This window comes from Salvelinus namaycush, chromosome 3 (assembly GCF_016432855.1).
Source record: "Salvelinus namaycush isolate Seneca chromosome 3, SaNama_1.0, whole genome shotgun sequence".
NCBI classification, from domain to species: domain Eukaryota; kingdom Metazoa; phylum Chordata; class Actinopteri; order Salmoniformes; family Salmonidae; genus Salvelinus; species Salvelinus namaycush.
Window position 1 is genome coordinate 9,417,734 of NC_052309.1, and position 23,578 is coordinate 9,441,311.

The 23,578-nt window shown below is 45.1% G+C and overlaps 1 protein-coding gene across 1 annotated transcript in view; it reads left to right on the forward strand.

Annotated features, from left to right (window-relative positions):
* LOC120044907 (spermatid perinuclear RNA-binding protein-like) overlaps positions 1-23,578 on the forward strand; it is a 189,124-nt gene that overhangs the window by 144,000 nt on the left and 21,546 nt on the right. Inside the window, exons 7-12 of the mRNA XM_038989638.1 lie at positions 6,129-6,223; positions 7,092-7,187; positions 11,165-11,276; positions 14,423-14,520; positions 18,913-19,099; positions 21,458-21,666. Of these exons, the coding sequence (XP_038845566.1) occupies positions 6,129-6,223; positions 7,092-7,187; positions 11,165-11,276; positions 14,423-14,520; positions 18,913-19,099; positions 21,458-21,666 (797 nt within the window). The remainder of the gene's footprint in view (positions 1-6,128; positions 6,224-7,091; positions 7,188-11,164; positions 11,277-14,422; positions 14,521-18,912; positions 19,100-21,457; positions 21,667-23,578) is intronic.

The window sequence follows — 23,578 nt, forward strand, 5'->3', positions numbered from 1 at the left end:
AAACACAGCTGCAGGGTTAACTAAACAGCTGCAGGGCTAACTAAACAGCTGCAGGGCTAACTAAACAGCTGCAGGGCTAACTAAACAACTACAGGGCTAACTAAACACAGCTGCAGGGCTAACTAAACACAGCTGCAGGGTTAACTAAATAACTGCAGGGCTAACTAAACAGCTGCAGGGCTAATTAAACAGCTACAGGGCTAACTAAATAACTGCACGGCTAACTAAATAGCTGCAGGGATAATTAAACAGCTACGAGGTTAACTAAATAACTGCAGGGCTAACTAAACACAGCTGCAGGGCTAATTAAACAGCTACAGGGCTAACTAAACAGCTGCAGGGCTAACTAAACAGCTGCAGGGCTAACTAAACAGCTGCAGGGCTAACTAAACAACTACAGGGCTAACTAAACAACTACAGGGCTAACTAAACAGCTGCAGGGCTAACTGAACAGCTACAGGGCTAACTAAACAGCTACAGGGCTAACTAAACAGCTACAGGGCTAACTAAACACAGCTGCAGGCCTAGTTAAACACAGCTGCAGGGCTAACTAAACAGCTGCAGGGTTAACTAAACATGGCTACAGGGTTAACTAAACATGGCTACAGGGTTAACTAAACACGGCTACAGGGTTAACTAAACACGGCTACAGGGTTAACTAAACAGCTACAGGGCTAACTAAACACAGCTGCAGGGCTAACTAAACACAGCTGCAGGGCTAACTAAACAGATACAGGGTTAACTAAACAGCTGCAGGGCTAACTAAACAGCTGCAGGGCTAACTAAACAGCTGCAGGGCTAACTAAACAACTACAGGGCTAACTAAACACAGCTGCAGGGCTAACTAAACACAGCTGCAGGGTTAACTAAATAACTGCAGGGCTAACTAAACAGCTGCAGGGCTAATTAAACAGCTACAGGGCTAACTAAATAACTGCACGGCTAACTAAATAGCTGCAGGGATAATTAAACAGCTACGAGGTTAACTAAGTAACTGCAGGGCTAACTAAACACAGCTGCAGGGCTAATTAAACAGCTACAGGGCTAACTAAACAGCTGCAGGGCTAACTAAACAGCTGCAGGGCTAACTAAACAGCTGCAGGGCTAACTAAACAACTACAGGGCTAACTAAACAACTACAGGGCTAACTAAACAGCTGCAGGGCTAACTGAACAGCTACAGGGCTAACTGAACAGCTACAGGGCTAACTGAACAGCTACAGGGCTAACTAAACAGCTACAGGGCTAACTAAACAGCTACAGGGCTAACTAAACACAGCTGCAGGCCTAGTTAAACACAGCTGCAGGGCTAACTAAACAGCTGCAGGGTTAACTAAACATGGCTACAGGGTTAACTAAACACGGCTACAGGGTTAACTAAACACGGCTACAGGGTTAACTAAACACGGCTACAGGGTTAACTAAACACGGCTACAGGGTTAACTAAACACGGCTACAGGGTTAACTAAACACGGCTACAGGGCTAACTAAACAGCTGCAGGGCTAACTAAACAGCTGCAGGGCTAACTAAACAACTACAGGGCTAACTAAACACAGCTGCAGGGCTAACTAAACACAGCTGCAGGGCTAACTAAACAGCTGCAGGGCTAACTAAACACAGCTGCAGGGCTAACTAAACAGATACAGGGCTAACTAAACAGCTGCAGGGCTAATTAAACAGCTACAGGGCTAACTAAATAACTGCACGGCTAACTAAATAGCTGCAGGGATAATTAAACAACTACAGGGCTAACTAAACAGCTGCAGGGCTAACTAAACAGCTGCGGGGCTAACTGAACAGCTACAGGGCTAACTAAACAGCTACAGGGCTAACTAAACAGCTACAGGGCTAACTAAACACAGCTGCAGGCCTAGTTAAACACAGCTGCAGGGCTAACTAAACAGCTGCAGGGTTAACTAAACATGGCTACAGGGTTAACTAAACACGGCTACAGGGTTAACTAAACACGGCTACAGGGTTAACTAAACACGGCTACAGGGTTAACTAAACACGGCTACAGGGTTAACTAAACACGGCTACAGGGTTAACTAAACACGGCTACAGGGCTAACTAAACAGCTGCAGGGCTAACTAAACAGCTGCAGGGCTAACTAAACAACTACAGGGCTAACTAAACACAGCTGCAGGGCTAACTAAACACAGCTGCAGGGCTAACTAAACAGATACAGGGCTAACTAAACAACTACAGGGCTAACTAAACAACTACAGGGCTAACTAAACACAGCTGCAGGGCTAACTAAACACAGCTGCAGGGTTAACTAAATAACTGCAGGGCTAACTAAACAGCTGCAGGGCTAATTAAACAGCTACAGGGCTAACTAAATAACTGCACGGCTAACTAAATAGCTGCAGGGCTAATTAAACAGCTACGAGGTTAACTAAATAACTGCAGGGCTAACTAAACACAGCTGCAGGGCTAATTAAACAGCTACAGGGCTAACTAAACAGCTACGGGGCTAACTAAACAGCTACGGGGCTAACTAAACAGCTGCGGGGCTAACTAAACAGCTGCGGGGCTAACTAAACAGCTGCGGGGCTAACTAAACAGCTGCGGGGCTAACTAAACAGCTGCGGGGCTAACTAAACAGCTGCGGGGCTAACTAAACAGCTGCGGGGCTAACTAAACAGCTGCGGGGCTAACTAAACAGCTGCAGGGTTAACTAAACAGATACAGGGCTAACTAAACAGCTGCAGGGCTAACTAAACAGCTGCAGGGCTAACTAAACAACTACTGGGCTAACTAAACAGCTACAGGGCTAACTAAACAGCTACAGGGCTAACTAAACAGCTACAGGGCTAACTAAATAGCTGCAGGGTTAACTAAACAGCTGCAGGGCTAACTAAACAACTGCAGGGCTAACTAAACAACTGCAGGGCTAACTAAATAACTGCAGGGCTAACTAAATAGCTGCAGGGCTAACTAAACAACTACAGGGCTAACTAAACAGCTGCAGGGCTAACTAAACAACTACAGGGCTAACTAAATAGCTACAGGGCTAACTAAACAGCTACAGGGCTAACTAAACAACTGCAGGGCTAACTAAATAGCTGCAGGGTTAACTAAACAGCTGCAGGGCTAGTTAAACACAGCTGCAGGGCTAACTAAACAGCTGCAGGGCTAACTAAACAACTGCAGGGTTAACTAAACAGGACCTCACTATCCCTGACTAAGCAAGATGAGATTGCATGAGAGACAGAGATGGGGTTAAAATCCAGTCAATTCCAAAAGGAAACAAATTTCAAAGGGAGGGAGGGAGAAATCTAGACCCGACAAATCAATACCGGAGCCATCCATCATGTTGCCGCTCCATCCTGCTCGACAGTAAGGTCTAAATAAGAGTTGATACGGGTATGGCTGTACATCACAGTGAACGACAAGCCCCTCTCGTACCCAACGTATTTCTAGCGAGCGACAGACGGGTCAAGGACCCTGTCCCAGTCAGGAACGGCTCAATATTACACAGCAACTCATTGGCAACGGGAACTCATCCCATCAATTGGTATGAACCCAGGCTGCATTTGTCTGGGTGGCTGTCTGTACACAGTGTGTCTTCAGTGTACAGCTGTGTACAGCCTGTACACAGCTGAAAGAACACAGACATTTCCAGGGTCGAATACCGTTGCATTGATTAGAAAGTGAGGCACGATTGATATGAAGATGGAAACAATGTGATTGGTTTGGTCTCAACAGACATTTAGCTCTAAGGGTGTAAAATCGCCTGCCATGCCTTGCCACTTTGGATGGTAATGTCTATGAACTGACCATCAGTCCTAGTTCTGTCTGTACTCAGCTGAAAGAACATAATCATTTCAAGGGTTTAATGTTGCCCACTCTGGATGACACACCTGCATTGAGAGCCACTCCATTTAAATAGAATGATAGATATGAATGCACTTCTGCTTTAAATTCTATTAAGATAGATAGGGGCAATACCATGAATACATGTTGCCTATGTAGCTTGTTTCTGATCACAGGTTCAGGAATTCACTTAAAACAAAAGCCATAATCAGTCAATAAATAATATAACACTAGTTATATTGACTCACAATCTGATTAAAAAATTTAAGATACAGTTGAAGTCAGAAGTTTACATACACTTAGGTTGGAGTCATTAAAACTCGTTTTTCAACCACTCCACAAATTTCTTGTTAACAAACAATAGTTTTGGCAATTTGGTTAGGACATCTACTTTGTGCGTAACAAGTAATTTTTCCAACAATTGTTTACAGACAGATTATTTCACTTATAATTCACTGTATCACAATTCCAGTGGGTCAGAAGTTTACGTTAAACAGCTTGGAAAATTCCAGAAAATTATGTCATGGCTTTAAGAAGCTTCTGATAGGCTAATTGACATCATTTGAGTCAATTGGAGGTGTACCTGTGGATGTATTTCAATGCCTACCTTCAAACTCAGTGCCTCTTTGCTTGACATCATGGGAAAATCAAAAGAAATCAGCCAAGACCTCAGAAAAAAATTGTAGACCTCCACAAGTCTGGTTCATACTTGGGAGCAATATCCAAACGCCTGAAGGTACCACGTTCATTTGTACAAACAATAGTACCCAAGTATAAACACCATGGGACCATGCAGCCGTCATACCGCTCAGGAAGGAGACGCGTTCTGTCTCCTAGAGATGAACGTACTTTGGTGCGAAAAGTGCAAATCAATCCCAGAACAACAGCAAAGGACCTTGTGAAGATGCTGGAGGAAACAGGTACAAAAGTATCTATATCCACATTTAAACAAGTCCTATATTGACATAACCTGAAAGGCCACTCAGCAAGGAAGAAGGCACTGCTCCAAAACCGCCATAAAATAGCCAGACTACGGTTTGCAACTGCACATGGAGACAAAGATCATACTTTTTGGAGAAATGTCCTCTGGTCTGATGAAACAAAAATAGAACTGTTTGGCCATAATGACCATCATTGTTTGGATGAAAAGGGGGGAGGATTGCAAGCCGAAGAACACCATCCCAACCGTGAAGCACGGGGGTGACAGCATCATGTTGTGGGGGGTGCTTTGCAGCAGGAGGGACTGGTGCACTTAACAAAATAGATGGCATCATGAGGAAGGAAAATGATGTGGATATATTGAAGCAACATCTCAAGACATCAGTCAGGAAGCTTCATCAAATAGTACCCGCAAAACACGAGTCTCTTCGTCAACAGTGAAGAGGCGACTCCGGAATGCTGTTCTTCTAGGCAGAGTTGCAAAGAAAACGCCATATCTCAGACTGGCCAATAAAAATTAAAGATTAAGATTGGCAAAAGAACACAAACACTGGACAGAGGAACTCTGCCTAGAACGCCAGTATCCCGGAGTTGCCTCTTCACTGTTGACGTTGAGACTGGTGTTTTGCGGGTACTATTTAATGAAGCTGCCAGTTGAGGAATTGTTAGGCATCTGTTTATCAAACTAGACACTCTAATGTACTTGCCCTCTTGCTCAGTTGTGCACCGGGGCCTCCCACTTCTCTTTCTATTCTGGTTAGAGGCAGTTTGAGCTGTTCTGTGAAGAGAGTAGTACACATTGTTGTACGAGATCTTCAGATTCTTGGCAATTTCTTGCATGGAATAGCCTTCATTTCTCAGAACAAGAATAGACTGATGAGCTTCTTCTGAAAATTATTTGTTTCTGGCCATTTTGAGCCTGTAATCAAACCCACAAATGCTGATGCTCCAGATACTCAACTAGTCTAAAGAAGGCCAGTTTTATTGCTTCTTTAATCAGAACAACCGTTTTCAGCTGTGCTAACATAATTGCAAAAGGGTTTTCTAATGATCAATTAGGCTTTTAAAATGATCAACTTGGATTAGCTAATACAACGTGCCATTGAAACACAGGAGTGATGGTTGCTGATAATGGGCCTCTGTACGCCTATGTAGATATTCCATAAAAAATCTGCCATTTCCAGCTACAGTAGTCATTTACAACATTAACAATGTCTACACTGTATTTCTGATGAATTTGATGTTATTTTAATGGACCAAAATGTGCTTTTCTATCAAAAACAAGGACATTTCTAAGTGACCCCAAAGTGACCCTTTTGAGCGGTAGTGTGTACAGTGTATAAATATATATCCCATTCTTATTTCACCAGTGGAGGGTGTTGAGCTGTCCGACCCTGCAGACATGCTGGACAGGCACAGATGTCTGTTGGCCCTGGCGGCTCTGCGACATGCCAAATGGTTCCAGGTTGGCTCTCAGTTCTACTTAACCTCTCCATTGTTATTGTAGCCTTATGATCATAGGAACATGAATGAATCAAAATAATCTAATTAATCAATCAAATGAATCAAAATATAGAATTTATTTGAAATGGCAGCTATCTGCAAACTATAATTGAAAACATTCTTATGATAAAACAATCAATTTCTCTCATACAAAAATGACTAATTAATTTAATCTCTCAATCGTGCACTGTGTAGTACATTTGCCGAGAGAGAGAGAGCGAGATAATTGTAAGGCTACAAAAGCAATTGTTTCTTTTGGCTATTCTGAAACCTTCCTGACTGACAAAATATGCTAAAACAATCAATTTCTCTCATACAAAAATGACTCATTCATTTAATCTCTCAATTGTGTTCTGTCAATGCTTACCTTTCATTTGGCTGTTCTGAAACCTGCCTGACTACCATAAATGTCAATGCTTACCTTTCATTTGGCTGTTCTGAAACCTGCCTGACTGTCATAAATGTCAATGCTTACCTTTCATTTGGCTGTTCTGAAACCTGCGTGACTACCATAAATGTCAATGCTTACCTTTCATTTGGCTGTTCTGAAACCTGCGTGACTGTCATAATTGTCAATGCTTACCTTTCATTTGGCTGTTCTGAAACCTGCGTGACTGTCATAATTGTCAATGCTTACCTTTCATTTGGCTGTTCTGAAACCTGCGTGACTGTCATAATTGTAAACCTTTTTTCTACCACTCTCAACTCAACAAAGCAACAAAAACCACAACTTAGTTTCAGGCTATTCGGCTCCATTTACTAACGTTTCATTTACTGACATTATACAGTAGTACTCATATCGTTGTTACCTCCTCTCCCTCTCCTCTCAGGCCAGAGTAAACGGCTTGAAGTCATGTGTCATCATCCTCAGGATCCTGAGAGACATGAGCAATAGACTGCCAGCCTGGGAGCCACTCAAAGGATGGGTGAGTTTGTCTGTACACAGTCTGTCACAGTTGAAAGGGGTACAACCCACAACTGGTCCCATGTGGCTCAGTTGGTAGAGCATGGCGCTTGCAACGCCAGGGTTGTGGGTTCAATTCCTACGGGGGGACCAGGGTTCAATTCCCACGGGGGGACCAGGATGAATATGTATGAACTTTCCAATTTGTAAGTCGCTCTGGATAAGAGCGTCTGCTAAATGACTTAAATGTAAATGTAACCGCCTGACTACATGTGAAAATCTGAGGCCTGCGCCCGACCCTAACCAGCAAATATAGAAAATATTAGCAGGATTTTTTTTGCCTGATTTAGATATGTTTCTGGTTATAATGTCCGACATTTTGGTAGACTATTTGTTAGTCAACTTGTGTTTAATTAGATACTGTAGATGCAGCGTCTCTTCTGTCATTATATGTTGACCTAGAAGACTAAATAAATGTTTACTCACCAGAATAATGTCATAAATGATAGAATGAATGTTTCAATCTAGTTGACATTGGTAAAGTTTTCCCTGTCATCTCTGCTTCTTTCTCGGAGCAAAGACGTTTATGAAACGGAGGAGAAAATGCACCCTAAAAAAACTGGAAAGACTTTCTCTACAGAATTAGAAAAATGACAAGATTTCAGTTCTGCTTGAATGCATATTTAATGTGGTTGAAATACTATCAGCTTTTATGATGCTGATAAATATAGCACTTCTACAGGCGGTATCTAACTGCACATTCATGTTCTCTCAAGATACTGAAATAAATAAATCATATTTCTCCACTGCTGTTCCCCAGTAAAAATGTAGCCTACATTTGGTGTATCATTTTAGTGCAAGAAATGTTTCATTCTGCAGGAGTTAATGTTAAGGCTCTGTGAGAGGTTATAGACCTACAGTCAGTGTCCAGATTTCAGTTACCATTTTACTCATCTGAACAGTAGGCTACAGTTCCCTTGACCTGTCATAGGCCTATTTGAAGTCCGATCCTGTTGAATGTGTATAGCGCCTCACAATCACCACACAACACTGTCATCATCCTCTTTTACCACTTCACCTAATCTTTCCCAAACATGACTTTCTGGTCCTCCCTTCTCTTTATTTTCAACTCTACATTTCACAGCTTTTCTCTTATTGAAGTAAACTCCAACATTGTGCTTTTTGCCTTCGTGGATCTATGTTAACTTTTTCTGTCCGTTCCCAAAAGCATTTGGTGATTAGCGCGTAGGCTATTTGGTGATTAGTGTGTAGGCTATTTGGTGATTAGCGTGTAGGCTATTTGGTGATTGGCGTGTAGGCTATTTGGTGATTAGCGTGTAGGCTATTTGGTGATTAGCGTGTAGGCTATTTGGTGATTGGCGTGTAGGCTATTTGGTGATTGGCGTGTAGGCTATTTGGTGATTGGCGTGTAGGCTATTTGGTGATTCGCATGTAGGCTATTTGGTGATTAGCGTGTAGGCTATTTGGTGATTGGCGTGTAGGCTATTTGGTGATTGGCGTGTAGGCTATTTGGTGATTGGCGTGTAGGCTATTTGGTGATTGGCGTGTAGGCTATTTGGTGATTGGCGTGTAGAAAATTTGGTGATTAGCATGTAGGCTATTTGGTGATTAGCGTGTAGGCTATTTGGTGATTGGCGTGTAGGCTATTTGGTGATTGGCGTGTAGGGTATTTGGTGATTGGCGTGTAGGGTATTTGGTGATTGGCGTGTAGGCTATTTGGTGAACGTACAGTTAGGCCCTAAATTTTAGGCTTACCCACTAATGACAGATAACCTAAAATAATGAAAGAAAAACCTCAATGTAGCCTACAGATATCAATTAACACAAAAATGATACATAGTTTTTTTAAAGGCATTGTTTTCTCTTTATTCAACCCGCCACCCGCCCTCCATCCACACAATATTTCGTGACCCTAAACCCACCTGCCCCGTGGATATAACCGTGGGGACTGTGGGTTATGAGTCAACCCGCCTATATAACCGTGGGGACTGCGGGTTATGAGTCAACCCGCCTATATAACCGTGGGGACTGCGGGTTATGAGTCAACCCGCTGATATAACCGTGGGAACTGCGGGTTATGAGTCAACCCGCCTATATAACCGTGGGGACTGTGGGTTATGAGTCAACCCGCTGATATAACCATGGGGACTGTGGGTTATGAGTAAACCCGCCTATATAACCGTGGGGACTGAGGGTTATGAGTCAACCCGCCTATATAACCGCGGGGACTGCGTGTTATGAGTAAACCCGCTGATATAACTGTGGGGACTGAGGGTTATGAGTCAACCCGCCTATATAACTGTGGGGACTGCGGGTTATGAGTAAACCCGCTGATATAACTGTGGGGACTGCGGGTTATGAGTCAACCCGCTGATATAAATGAGTCAACCCGCTGATATGACTGAGGGTTATGAGTCAACCCGCTGATATAACTGTGGGGACTGCGGGTTATGAGTCAACCTGCTGATATAACTGTGGGGACTGCGGGTTATGAGTCAACCCGCTGATATAACTGTGGGGACTGCGGGTTATGAGTTAACCCGCTGATATAACTGTGGGGACTGCGGGTTATGAGTCAACCCGCTGATATAACTGTGGGGACTGAGGGTTATGAGTCAACCCGCTGATATAACCGTGGGGACTGAGGGTTATGAGTCAACCCGCCTATATAACCGTGGGGACTGCGGGTTATGAGTAAACCCGCTGATATAACTGTGGGGACTGTGGGTTATGAGTAAACCCGCTGATATAACTGTGGGGACTGAGGGTTATGAGTCAACCCGCTGATATGACTGAGGGTTATGAGTCAACCCACTGATATAACTGTGGGGACTGCAGGTTATGAGTCAACCCGCTGATATAACTGTGGGGACTGCGGGTTATGAGTCAACCCGCTGATATAACTGTGGGGACTGCGGGTTATGAGTCAACCCGCTGATATAACTGTGGGGACTGCGGGTTATGAGTCAACCCGCTGATATAACTGTGGGGACTGAGGGTTATGAGTCAAACCGCTGATATAACCATGGGGACTGCGGGTTATGAGTAAACCCGCCTATATAACCGTGGGGACTGCGGGTTATGAGTAAACCCGCTGATATAACTGTGGGGACTGTGGGTTATGAGTAAACCCGCTGATATAACTGTGGGGACTGAGGGTTATGAGTCAACCAGCCTATATAACCGTGGGGACTGCGGGTTATGAGTCATCCCGCTGATATAACTGTGGGGACTGCGGGTTATGAGTCAACCCGCCTATATAACCGTGGGGACTGCGGGTTATGATTCAACCCGCCTATATAACCGTGGGGACTGCGGGTTATGAGTCAACCCGCCTATATAACCGTGGGGACTGCGGGTTATGAGTCAACCCGCCTATATAACCGTGGCGACTGCGGGTTATGATTCAACCCGCCTATATAACCGTGGGGACTGCGGGTTATGAGTCAACCCGCCTATATAACCGTGGGGACTGTGGGTTATGAGTCAACCTGCTGATATAACTGTGGGGACTGAGGGTTATCAGTCAACCAGCCTATATAACCTTGGGGACTGCGGGTTATGAGTCATCCCGCTGATATAACTGTGGGGACTGAGGGTTATGAGTCAACCAGCCTATATAACCGTGGGGACTGAGGGTTATCAGTCAACCCGCCTATATAACCGTGGGGACTGCGGGTTATGAGTCAACCCGCTGATATAACCATGGGGACTGCAGGTTATGAGTCAACCCACACATCACTAGTGTACAGGTGTAGTTTGCACATCCAGCATATTCCCAGTCGCAAGGAGAAAATAATAAACTGCATTTGAAAAATAAAGAAACTCCAGCATATAGGTATTCTTCAATGTGTCCATTAACAAAGATCTCTCCGAACAAAAGTGGGTTGTGTGTCACTAACAGCTGTTCTGATCTCTCTGTCCTTACTTGAACTTAATCCTGAACTTAACCTTGATCTCTCTCCCTCTCATCCCAAGCCCCTGGAGCTGATTTGTGAGAAGGCCATAGCCACGTGTAACCGGCCGCTGGGTGCAGGGGAAGCCCTACGTAGAGTCATGGAGTGTCTCGCCTCGGGAATCCTGCTTCCAGGTACATTACCTACCAATCTCTCCCTCTCCCTCTCGCTCTCTCTCTTCTAGGTTTTCTGTCTCTCTTTTCCTGTTCTTTCTCTCGCTCGCTCTGTCTTTCTCGTTCTATCTATCTGTCTCTACTCTCTCTCTCTCTTCCCCGTTACAAACAGAAATGGGAAAACAACAATCCTGTTAATGCTTTCTGATGATCAGGTTGATGATCAGGTTGATGATCAGGTTGATGATATTTTACGATATTGATAATTTAATACTAACTCATTAGTATTGAATGATGTAGGAATCAGAGGCTCATTCAGTTCACCTGGGTGAACAGTCAATAAGGAGAAGGAGGGGGAGGTCTGTATGAAATAAGGAGGAGGAGGGGGGAGGTCTGTATGAAATAAGGAGGAAGAGGGGAGGTAGGGGGGAGGTCTGTATGAAATGAGGAGGGGGGAGGTCTGTATGAAATGAGGAGGAGGGGGGAGGTCTGTATGAAATGAGGAGGAGGGGGGAGGTCTGTATGAAATGAGGAGGAGGGGGGAGGTCTGTATGAAATGAGGAGGAGGGGGGAGGTTTGTATGAAATGAGGAGGGGGGAGGTCTGTATGAAATGAGGAGGAGGGGGGAGGTCTGTATGAAATGAGGAGGAGGGGGGAGGTCTGTATGAAATGAGGAGGAGGGGGGAGGTCTGTATGAAATGAGGAGGAGGGGGGAGGTCTGTATGAAATGAGGAGGAGGGGGGAGGTCTGTATGAAATGAGGAGGAGGGGGGAGGTCTGTATGAAATAAGGTGGAGGAGGGGGGAGGTCTGTATGAAATAAGGAGGAGGGGGAGGTCTGTATGAAATAAGGAGGAGGGGGGAGGTCTGTATGAAATAAGGAGGAGGAGGGGGAGGTCTGTATGAAATAAGGAGGAGGAGGGGGAGGTCTGTATGAAATAAGGAGGAGGGGGAGGTCTGTATGAAATAAGGAGGAGGAGGGGGGAGGTCTATATGAAATAAGGAGGAGGAGGGGGGATGTCTGTATGAAATAAGGAGGAGGAGGGGGGAGGTCTGTATGAAATAAGGAGGGGGAGGGGGAGGTCTGTATGAAATAAGGTGGAGGAGGGGGGAGGTCTGTATGAAATGAGGGGGGAGGTCTGTATGAAATGAGGAGGAGGGGGGAGGTCTGTATGAAATGAGGAGGAGGGGGAGGTCTGTATGAAATGAGGAGGAGGGGGGAGGTCTGTATGAAATGAGGAGGAGGGGGGAGGTTTGTATGAAATGAGGAGGAGGGGGGAGGTCTGTATGAAATGAGGAGGAGGGGGGAGGTCTGTATGAAATGAGGAGGAGGGGGAGGTCTGTATGAAATGAGGAGGAGGGGGAGGTCTGTATGAAATGAGGAGGAGGGGGGAGGTCTGTATGAAATAAGGTGGAGGAGGGGGGAGGTCTGTATGAAATAAGGAGGAGGAGGGGGAGGTCTGTATGAAATAAGGAGGAGGGGGGAGGTCTATGAAATAAGGAGGGGGAGGTCTGTATGAAATAAGGAGCAGGAGGGGGAGGTCTGTATGAAATAAGGAGGAGGAGGGGGAGGTCTGTATGAAATGAGGAGGGGGGAGGTCTGTATGAAATAAGGAGGAGGGGGGAGGAGGGGGATGTCTGTATGAAATAAGGAGGAGGGGGAGGTCTGTATGAAATAAGGAGGAGGAGGGGGGAGGTCTATATGAAATGAGGAGGGGGAGGTCTGTATGAAATGAGGAGGGGGGAGGTCTGTAGGAAATAAGGAGGAGGGGGAGGTCTGTATGAAATAAGGATGGGGGAGGTCTGTATGAAATAAGGATGGGGGAAGTCTGTATGAAATAAGGATGGGGAGGTCTGTATGAAATAAGGAGGAGGGGGAGGTCTGTTGGAAATAAGGGGGGGAGGAGGAGGGGGAGGTCTGTATGAAATAAGGAGGAGGAGGGGGGAGATCTGTATGAAATAAGGAGGGGGGGGGGTCTGTAGGAAATGAGGAGGAGGGGGAGGTCTGTATGAAATAAGGAGGGGGAGGTCTATGAAATGAGGAGGAGGGGGAGGTCTATGAAATGAGGAGGAGGGGGAGGTCTGTATGAAATAAGGAGGAGGAGGAGGGGGGAGGTCTGTATGAAATAAGGAGGAGGAGGAGGGGGGAGGTCTGTTGGAAATAAGGAGGAGGAGGGGGAGGTCTGTATGAAATAAGGAGGAGGAGGGGGAGGTCTGTATGAAATAAGGATGGGGGAGGTCTGTATGAAATAAGGAGGGGGAGGTCTGTATGAAATAAGGAGGGGGAGGTCTGTATGAAATAAGGAGGGGGAGGTCTGTATGAAATAAGGAGGGGGAGGTCTGTATGAAATAAGGAGGGGGAGGTCTGTATGAAATAAGGAGGGGGAGGTCTGTATGAAATAAGGAGGGGGAGGTCTGTATGAAATAAGGAGGGGGAGGTCTGTATGAAATAAGGAGGGGGAGGTCTATGAAATAAGGAGGGGGAGGTCTATGAAATAAGGAGGGGGAGGTCTATGAAATGAGGAGGAGGGGGGGGTCTATGAAATGAGGAGGAGGGGGTGGTCTGTATGAAATGAGAAGGAGGGGGAGGTCTGTATGAAATGAGGAGGAGGGGGAGGTCTGTATGAAATAAGGAGGGGGAGGTCTGTATGAAATAAGGAGGAGGAGGGGGAGGTCTGTATGAAATAAGGAGGGGGGAGGTCTGTAGGAAATAAGGAGGGGGGAGGTCTGTATGAAATAAGGAGGGGGAGGTCTATGAAATGAGGAGGGGGAGGTCTATGAAATAAGGAGGGGGAGGTCTATGAAATGAGGAGGAGGGGGAGGTCTATGAAATGAGGAGGAGGGGGAGGTCTATGAAATGAGGAGGAGGGGGAGGTCTATGAAATGAGGAGGAGGGGGAGGTCTATGAAATGAGGAGGAGGGGGAGGTCTATGAAATGAGGAGGAGGGGGAGGTCTGTATGAAATGAGGAGGAGGGGGAGGTCTGTATGAAATGAGGAGGAGGGGGAGGTCTGTATGAAATAAGGAGGAGGAGGGGGATCTGTAGTTTTGAAAGCACAGGAAGGGATGGAACGTTATGATACTCTATTGATATTGTAAGGAAAGACCAGAATATGATGATGTCACATTGATGATGCCACTTTTGAATAAAGTCTCCTTCCGACCCCCAGGAGGACCAGGGTTACACGACCCATGTGAGAAGGAGCTGACCAACACCCTGACGGCCATGACAGACGAGGAGGCTGAGGCCATCACCTACAATGCACAGGTAACACCTCACTTCACACCTGTGGAACTTGTCACTTATAACTCGTGGGATAAATAACCTTGCCTGAGACCTGATGCCCTGTGCTAATGCCCCAAGGCTTTAGCTCAGTGGGCTAACACAGTCTTGTGGCATGCAGGAGACCTAGGTTTCAACCCAATCGGTCATTACCCATAGCGTCCAGGTAGAGTCCTCGGTGTAGTTGTCTGCAGTGAGTGTTTAGTTTTGAGAGCAGCTGGCCAGGGGGCGCCATCCTCTTATCTCTTCTGTGGCCTGGAGATTAGACTCCTGTCAGACAGGGGAGAGCCCTTAAAGATGCTCTGCTCAGCTACCTACTCTTATCTGGGCTCTGGGCTGTGGTGAGTGGAGTGGGACCACACCGACACACATGCGTGCGTGCACACAAACACACACACACCTTATCCATCCAGCCTCACCGCCTCCCACCCAGGATCTGAACCCTAATGATGAGCATGGAAAACCACTGCCTTGGCCACCGATCAATCCTGCCTCATTACCCCTGGGATGTGTGTGAGAGCCCGTATTTATGTGTATTTACAGTACATTCGGAAAGTATTCAGACCAATCTACACACAATAATGACAAAGCAAAAATTGGTTTTTAGAAATTGTTGCTAATTTATTTAAAAAAAAAAAAAAAAAAAATGAAATATCACATTTACATAAGTATTCAGACCCTTTACTCAGTACTTTATTGAAGCACCTTTGGCAGTGATTACAGCCTTGAGTCTTCTTGGGTATGACGCTACAAGCTTGGTAAACCTGTATGACTGCAACACCTGTATATATCTTCTCTGCAGATCCTCTCAAGCTCTGTCAGGTTGGATGGGGTGCATCGCTGCACAGCTATTTTCAGGTCTCTCCAGAGATGTTAGATCTCTGTGTGTGCGTGTGTCTGTGCCAATGTTTGTGTTGCTTCACAGTCCCCGCTGTTCCATAAGGTGTTTTTTTAATCTGTTTTTTAAATTACATTTTACTGCTGTCATGTGCTTATTACTGAGGAGTGGCTTCCGTCTGGTCACTCTACAATAAAGACCTGATTGGTGGAGTGTTGCAGCGATGGTTGTCCTTCTGGAAGGTTCTCCCATCTCCACAGAGGAACTCTGGAGCTCTGTCAGAGTGACCATCAGGTTCTTGGTCACCTCCCTGACCAAGGCCCTTCTCCCCCGTTTGGCCGGGCGGCCAGCTCTAGGAGGATTCTTGGTGGTTCCAAACATTTTCCATTTAAGAATGATGGAGGCCACTGTTTTTGAGGACCTTCAATGCTGCAGAATTGTTTTGGTACCGTTCCTCAGATCTGTGCCTCAACACAATCCTGTCTCGGAGCTCTACGAATAATTCCTTAGACCTCATGGCTTGGTTTTTGCTCTGACATGCACTGTCAACTGTGGGATGTTATATAGACAGTTTTTTGCTTTTTCAAATGCCCAATCAATTGAATTTACCACAGGTGGATCAATGAAAACAGGATGCACTTGAGCTCAATTTCGAGTCTCCTAGCAAAGGGTCTGAATACTTACGCATCTGTTTATTCATTTTTATTTTAAAAAATTACAAATCTAAAAACCTGTTTTTGCTCTGTCATAATGACAGAGCAAAAACAGGTTTTTAGATTTGTAATTTTATTACAAATTATTGTGTGTTATTGTGTGTAGATTGATGATGGAACATTTTTACTTAAACCATTTTAGAATAAGGCTGTAACGTAACAAAATGTATAGAGAGAGAGGATGGAGAGAGAGGATGGAGAGAGGATATAGAGAGGATGGAGAGAGAGGATATAGAGAGGAGGATAGAGAGAGAGGAGGATAGAGAGAGAGAGATGAGGATAGAGAGAGAGATGAGGATAGAGAGAGAGAGATGAGGATAGAGAGAGAGAGATGAGGATAGAGAGAGAGATGAGGATAGAGAGAGAGATGAGGATAGAGAGAGAGATGAGGATAGAGAGAGAGGGATGAGGATAGAGAGAGAGAGATTAGGATAGAGAGAGAGAGATGAGGATAGAGAGAGAGAGATGAGGATAGAGAGAGAGATGAGGATAGAGAGAGAGATTAGGATAGAGAGAGATGAGGATAGAGAGAGATGAGGATAGAGAGAGAGATGAGGATAGAGAGAGAGATGAGGATAGAGAGAGAGATGAGGATAGAGAGAGATGAGGATAGAGAGACATGATAGAGAGAGATGATAGAGAGAGTGGATAGAGAGAGTGGATAGAGAGAGTGGATAGAGAGAGTGGATAGAGAGAGTGGATAGAGAGAGAGATGAGGATAGAGAGAGATGATAGAGAGAGTGGATAGAGAGAGTGGATAGCGAGAGAGGAGAAAGAAGAGAAAGGATAAAGAGAGGATAGGAGACGGAGAGAGAGGAGAAATAGGATAGAGAGAGAGGATGGAGAGGAAGGATGGAGAGAGGATAGAGAGAGTGGATAGAGAGAGTGGATAGAGAGAGTGGATAGAGAGAGTGGATAGAGAGAGTGGATAGAGAGAGTGGATAGAGAGAATGGATAGAGAGAGAGGAGAAAGAAGAGAAAGGATAAAGAGAGGATAGGAGACGGAGAGAGAGGATGGAGAGAGAGGAGAAATAGGATAGAGAGAGAGGATGGAGAGGAAGGATGGAGAGAGGATAGAGAGAGAGGATAGAGAGAGAGGATAGAGAGAGTGGATAGAGAGAGTGGATAGAGAGAGTGGATAGAGAGAGTGGATAGAGAGAGAGGAGAAAGAAGAGAAAGGATAAAGAGAGGAGACGGAGAGAGAGGATGGAGAGAGAGGAGAAATAGGATAGAGAGAGAGGATGGATGGAGAGGAAGGAGACGTGTTTCTCTCTCTGTCTGTGTGTGTGTGTGTGTGTGTGTGTGTGTGTGTGTGTGTGTGTGTGTGTGTGTGTGTGTGTGTGTGTGTGTGTGTGTGTGTGTGTGTGTGTGTGTGTGTGTGTGTGTGTGTGTTTGTGTGTGTTTGTGTGCGTTTGTGTGCGTTTAGCCCCAAAGGCATCTATTTTATCTTAGGTAAGTCTGTGCTGCTTCTCCTTTCATCATCCTCTCAGTGAAGAACAGGTGGTGTTAAACTGACAATCACGATATCCACAAAATATTTCCCTGCAGACATAGTCATAGATACAGTGCACCATGAAGACCCAATGACTTCTCTATGTCACTAGTTTCAGCCACAGCAAAGTGCTGCTCAAATGATCTGCTTGTATTGTTTACCTGGAGTTAGTACTGGAGCTACTGTTGCTAAGTAAACCCAGTGACGCCTGGCAACTGTGATGGCAGTTGTTGCTGAAGAGGTAAAAACAAACAACAGTAAAACAATTTGTTTTATTTAAATGTATTTCTACTGTCTGTTTTAGACAGTAGACAGTTGAGGGGCTTTGACCTGTCTTTCTACTGTCTGTTTTAGACTGTAGACTGTTGAGGGGCTTTGTCAGATTGGCCGAGACAATGCTCGAACCCCCATCGCCGGGGAGGAGATGTGTGGTCCGGAGTTGGCAGCTTTACCAGTAGACTACACTCCAGTTGTCCTGTTTTTCTCTTTGTTTCTGTCCTCCTGCCTGTCTCTTTCCTCCTTCGTCTGTTGTTAAGTCTTTCCGTCTCATATCTCTCTCTCTCTCTCTCTCTCTCTCTCTCTCTCTCTCTCTCTCTCTCTCTCTCTCTCTCTCTCTCTCTCTCCTCTCTCTCTCTCCTCTCTCTCTCTCTCTCTCTCTCTCTCTCTCTCTCTCTCTCTCTCTCTCTCTCTCTCTCTCTCTCAAAATTCAATTCAATTCAAGGGGCTTTATTGGCATGGGAAACATGTGTTAACATTGCCAAAGCAAGTGAGGTAGATATTATACAAAAGTGAAATAAACAATACAAATTAACAGTAAACATTACACATACAGAAGTTTCAAAACAATAAAGACGTTATATTATATATACACAGTGTTGTAACAATGTACAAATGGTTAAAGCACACAAGTTAAAATAAATAAGCATAAATATGGGTTGTATTTACAATGCTGTTTGTTCTTCACTGGTTGCCCTTTTCTTGTGGCAACAGGTCACAAATCTTGCTGCTGTGATGGCACACTGTGGAATTTCTCCCAGTAGATATGGGAGTTTATCAAAATTGGATTTGTTTTCAAATTCTTTGTGGATCTGTGTAATCTGAGGGAAATATGTCTCTCTAATATGGTCATACATTGGGCAGGAGGTTAGGAAGTGCAGCTCAGTTTCCACCTCATTTTGTGGGCAGTGTGCACATAGCCTGTCTTCTCTTGAGAGCCATGTCTGCCTACGGCGGCCTTTCTCAATAGCAAGGCTATGCTCACTGAGTCTGTACATAGTCAAAGCTTTCCTTAAGTTCTCTCTCTCTCTCTCTCTCTCTCTCTCTCTCTCTCTCAGCACTCCCTGAGACTGATGGCGTTTGGTCAGATCTACAAGGTGCTGGAGATGGACCCTCTACCCTCTAGTAAACCCCAGAAGTACCCCTGGTCAGACAGGGAGGGCTCCGGGCTAAAGAGGCCTTATGAGGACGGGCCCACGGACGACAAAGACCTCATCAAGAAAATGAAGAGGAACCTGAGGAAAGGTCAGCTCTGCCCCCCTGACCTTGCTCAGTCATTTGACCTGGGCCATGTGATAATATAAGATAAACTTAATTGTCCACAGACATTTTTCTTGGACAATTACGGCCAGTAGTTTCTCTAGTTGGCTATACAGAATAAACAGATCTAGGACCAGGCTATAATAAACAGATCTAGGACCAGGCTGTAATAAACTGATCTGGGACCAGGCTATAATAAACTGATCTGGGACCAGGCTGTAATAAACTGAGCTGGAACCAGGCTGTAATAAACTGATCTGGGACCAGGCTGTAATAAACTGATCTGGGACCAGGCTGTAATAAACTGATCTGGGACCAGGCTGTAATAAACTGATCTGGGACCAGGCTTTCCTTTCCCCGTCTCTATCTCTAGTTCTTTCGCTGAAGGCAGATACAACACAACCCACCTGGAAATCAATCATTATTGATTTCTATATTTTCTCTAAGCCATCCAGCTGTCCCTTATCCTGTCCTCCCAGTTAGAGGAAAAGAGATTGGTTAGAAGGAAACAGATTTAGCAATGAGCTTCTGGAATAGAATAGTCAGAATGTGAAGCTGTTGCCTGAGGATTCTATCAAACTGTTTTTGTGTTTTGAGATGGTAGTTGGGTAGTGCTACTATGTTAGAATTAGGCAGAAATTATGGTCTTTGGAATAGGGGGCGATATGGCCAAAATATCATATCATGTGAGTGATCCTAGGGTGCTTTATGAGTAGTGAGTGATCCTAGGGTGCTTTATGAGTAGTGAGTAGTGATCCCAGGGTGCTTTATGAGTAGTGAGTGATCCTAGGGTGCTTTATGAGTAGTGAGTAGTGATCCTAGGGTGCTTTATGAGTAGTGAGTGATCCTAGGGTGCTTTATGAGTAGTGAGTGATCCTAGGGTGCTTTATGAGTAGTGAGTGATCCTAGGGTGCTTTATGAGTAGTGAGTGATCCTAGGGTGCTTTATGAGTAGTGATCCTAGGGTGGCAACACATATATTCTAAGTGATTTCAATGAGTCTTTCTCCATTCTGATTGTTTTATACTGTTCAATTCAACTTCAACCAAAAATAATTTCCTGCATTTTCATAAATTTCTGCATTTCCTGCACTAATTTGAGATCATTTCCACACTGCCACGATATGGGCAAAAATACTAGGCCTTATTTTTAACCAAATGTTGCAATTGGGAATGAGATCAAAACACTTGGGAGAACTTTTGGAATCATGGAAATAGAATGTTTATTATAATTCTATAGTTAGAATATAAACAATAGTGGGCACTTTGAATACAGTGTTGTTTGACATGACAACGAATGAAAATGCCATGGATGAGTTAGTGTGACAGGAAACAAAGTGATGTTCCGTGTTTCCTCGGGGACCCTATAATCATTGGCTACATTACATTTTTATTCATATAGCCAACATGTTCATGCTTCACCTATTCCTGTTTGATTTAAAAGATACTGTTGCACAAACAACATGGTGATTTAGGCCTCCACCAGTACTGGTATCAGACTGTATTAGCTAGCTACGTTTGCTCTGACTCAGTACTGGCCAGCTAACTAGCGATTAGCATTGGTGGCTAACACGATTTAGCTTGCTAAGAAAATACAAACTAGCTGTTTGCAGATGTAAGAAACAAACTAATATTGTAATTATAGAACGCTTGTGGATGTATATTAAAATCAAAGTGGAAACAGCATTGTTGTCATCAACATTGTTGCATGTGCTGCATTGACCATGCAGACTGAACGCAAGTGTCTCGTGGTCAAGCAACAACAAATGCTCTCCTTGAGTGACGGGGTGTGACCAGGTCTGTGTGGAAAGGGGCGTGGAGTGAGAGGAGAGGGATGACTCAAGTAACGGAGTAAACTATAAAAATAGACGTTACACACAGCTTTTCACATTTAACAAACCAAACATTCACGTACCGTTAGAGAAGGTGAAGTAAAAACCCAAACCGGTCCGTAAATCAATACCGGTATATAGTAAAATACGGTATACCGCCCAGCTCTACTTTGGAAGCAAGGGTCCCCTTTTGTAATATTCAAAAACACAATACAAAGCTCCAAGGCAACTTCTCATGTACAGTGTTCTGTCAATAAGCATTTATAATATCACCATGTATTTAAGACTGTTGATTGAACAACAATCACTCTTATTTTGTTTACCCTCTCTTGTATCTCTCTCCCTATCTCTCTCTATCACTCTCTGTCTTCCTTTCTCTCTTGCTGTTTCCCTTTCTCTCTCTCTCCCCTTCTCTCTATCTCTCGCTGTCTCCCTTTCTCTATCGCTCCCTTTCTCTCTCTCTCTCTCTCGTTGTCTCTCCTTTACTCTTTCTCTACTCCACCTATCCTCCAGTCTTCGACAGCAAAGCAATAGACACCAACCAACCAATGAATGCTCTGATGCGTCTGAATCAGATACGTCCAGGTCTGCAGTACAAGCTGCTGTCCCAGTCCGGCCCGGTCCACGCTCCTGTCTTCACCATGTCTGTAGACGTAGACAGCACTGTGCACGAAGCCTCAGGCTCCTCCAAGAAAACCGCCAAGCTGCATGTTGCTGTGAAGGTAAAAGATCCCTATATGCCAGGTCACTGAGAGAAGAGGTGGATACATGTTGGGAAGGGGAGGTAAATAAAAAGTGTGCGTCGAGGGGGGAATGGGCTAAATAAAGGGCAAGTACCCCTGGTCAACTGAGATGGCGCTGCAGTGGATAGCAGCCGTTTGATAGGCTCCTGATCAATTCTACTATAAAAAAATGAAGCTGATCTTAACTTTTTTTGTACATAATGTCTCAGCCATTAATTTCCAATGACTGAAAATCACTTCTGGAGATCAGAAGAGCGATCAATAACCTCGGATTACAATTTCTACTTCTGCTTACTCCGGACCAGGCCCTAATGCCCGGGATTCGAAAGAGGAAGCGACCGCGCAAAAGAGGCAGACGAGCCGGCATCCTGACCAAAATACGTTGGCGAGATAATAAACCGCCTCTACCCTCTGTTCCGTTGGCGAGATAATAAACTGCCTCCACCCTCTGTTCCGTTGGCGAGATAATAAACCGCCTCTACCCTCTGTTCCGTTGGCGAGATAATAAACCGCCTCTACCCTCTGTCCTGTTAGCAAACTTAATCACTAGAGAACAAACTTGACGTTCTGTTCAACATTATCCTACCAACGGGACCTGAAGAACTGTAATGTTCTATGTTTGACGGCGTCGTGGCTGAACAAGGACATGGATAATTTACATCTCGCTGGCTTTTCCATGCATCGTCAAGAACGGTCGGCAGCCTTGGGTAAGATGAGGGGGGAGGAGTGTCTCTCTGTTAGCAACAGCTGGTGCGCAATCTCTAATATTAAGGAAGTCTTGAGTTTTTGCTTGCCTGAGTTAGAATACCTCATGATAAGCTGTAGACCATACTATATATATCAAGAGTTTTCATCTATATTTTTCGTAGCTGTCTATTTACCACCACAAACTGATGCTGGCACTAAAACCGCACTCAACGAGCTGCAGAGGGCCATAATCAAACAAGAAAATCCACACCCAGAGGCGGCACTTCTCGTGGCCAGGGATTTCAATGCAGGAAACATTTTTTACCAGCATGTCACCTGTGCAACTAGATGACCTTTACTCCACTCACAGAAACACATACATGGCTCTCCCTTGCCCTCTGACCATAACTCTATCCTCCTGATTCCTCCTTACAAGCAAAAACTCAAACTGGAAGTACCAGTGGTCCGATGAAGCGGATTCTAAGCTACAGTACTGTTTTACTAGTACATACTGGAATATGTTCCGGGATTTGTCCGATGGCATTGAAGAGTTTACCACATCATTCACCGGCTTCATTAATAAGTGCATCGACGACGTCGTCCCCACAGTGACCGGACGTACATACGTATCCCAACAACCTCCCCCTCAACGTCAGCAATAGATAGGAGCTGATCCTGGACTACAGGAAACAGAATGCCAAGCACGCCCCATCCACATCGACAGGGCTGTAGCGGAGCGGGTTCGAGAGCTTCTAGTTCCTCTGTGTCCACATCACTACGGAATTGACATGGTCCAGACACACCAAGACAGTCGTGAAGAAGGCACGACACTGCCTCTTCCCCATCAGGAGGCTGAAAAGGTTTGGCACGGGTCCTCAGATCCTCAAAAGGTTCTACAGCTGCACCATTGAGAGCATCTTGACTGGCTGCATCACCACTTGGTATGGCAACTGCTTGGAATCCGACCGCAAGGCACTACAGAGGGTGGAGCGTACGGCCGAGTACATCACTGAGGCCGAGCTCCCTACCATCCAGGTCCTCTATACCAGGCGGTGTCAGAGGAAGGCCTAAACATTTCTCAAAGATTCCAGCCACCCAATTCATAGACTGTTCTCTCTGCTACCGCACGGTAGGTAGTAACGATGCACCAAGTCTGGAACCAACAGGACCCTGAACAGGTTCCGGCGCCGGAAGCACTCGACTT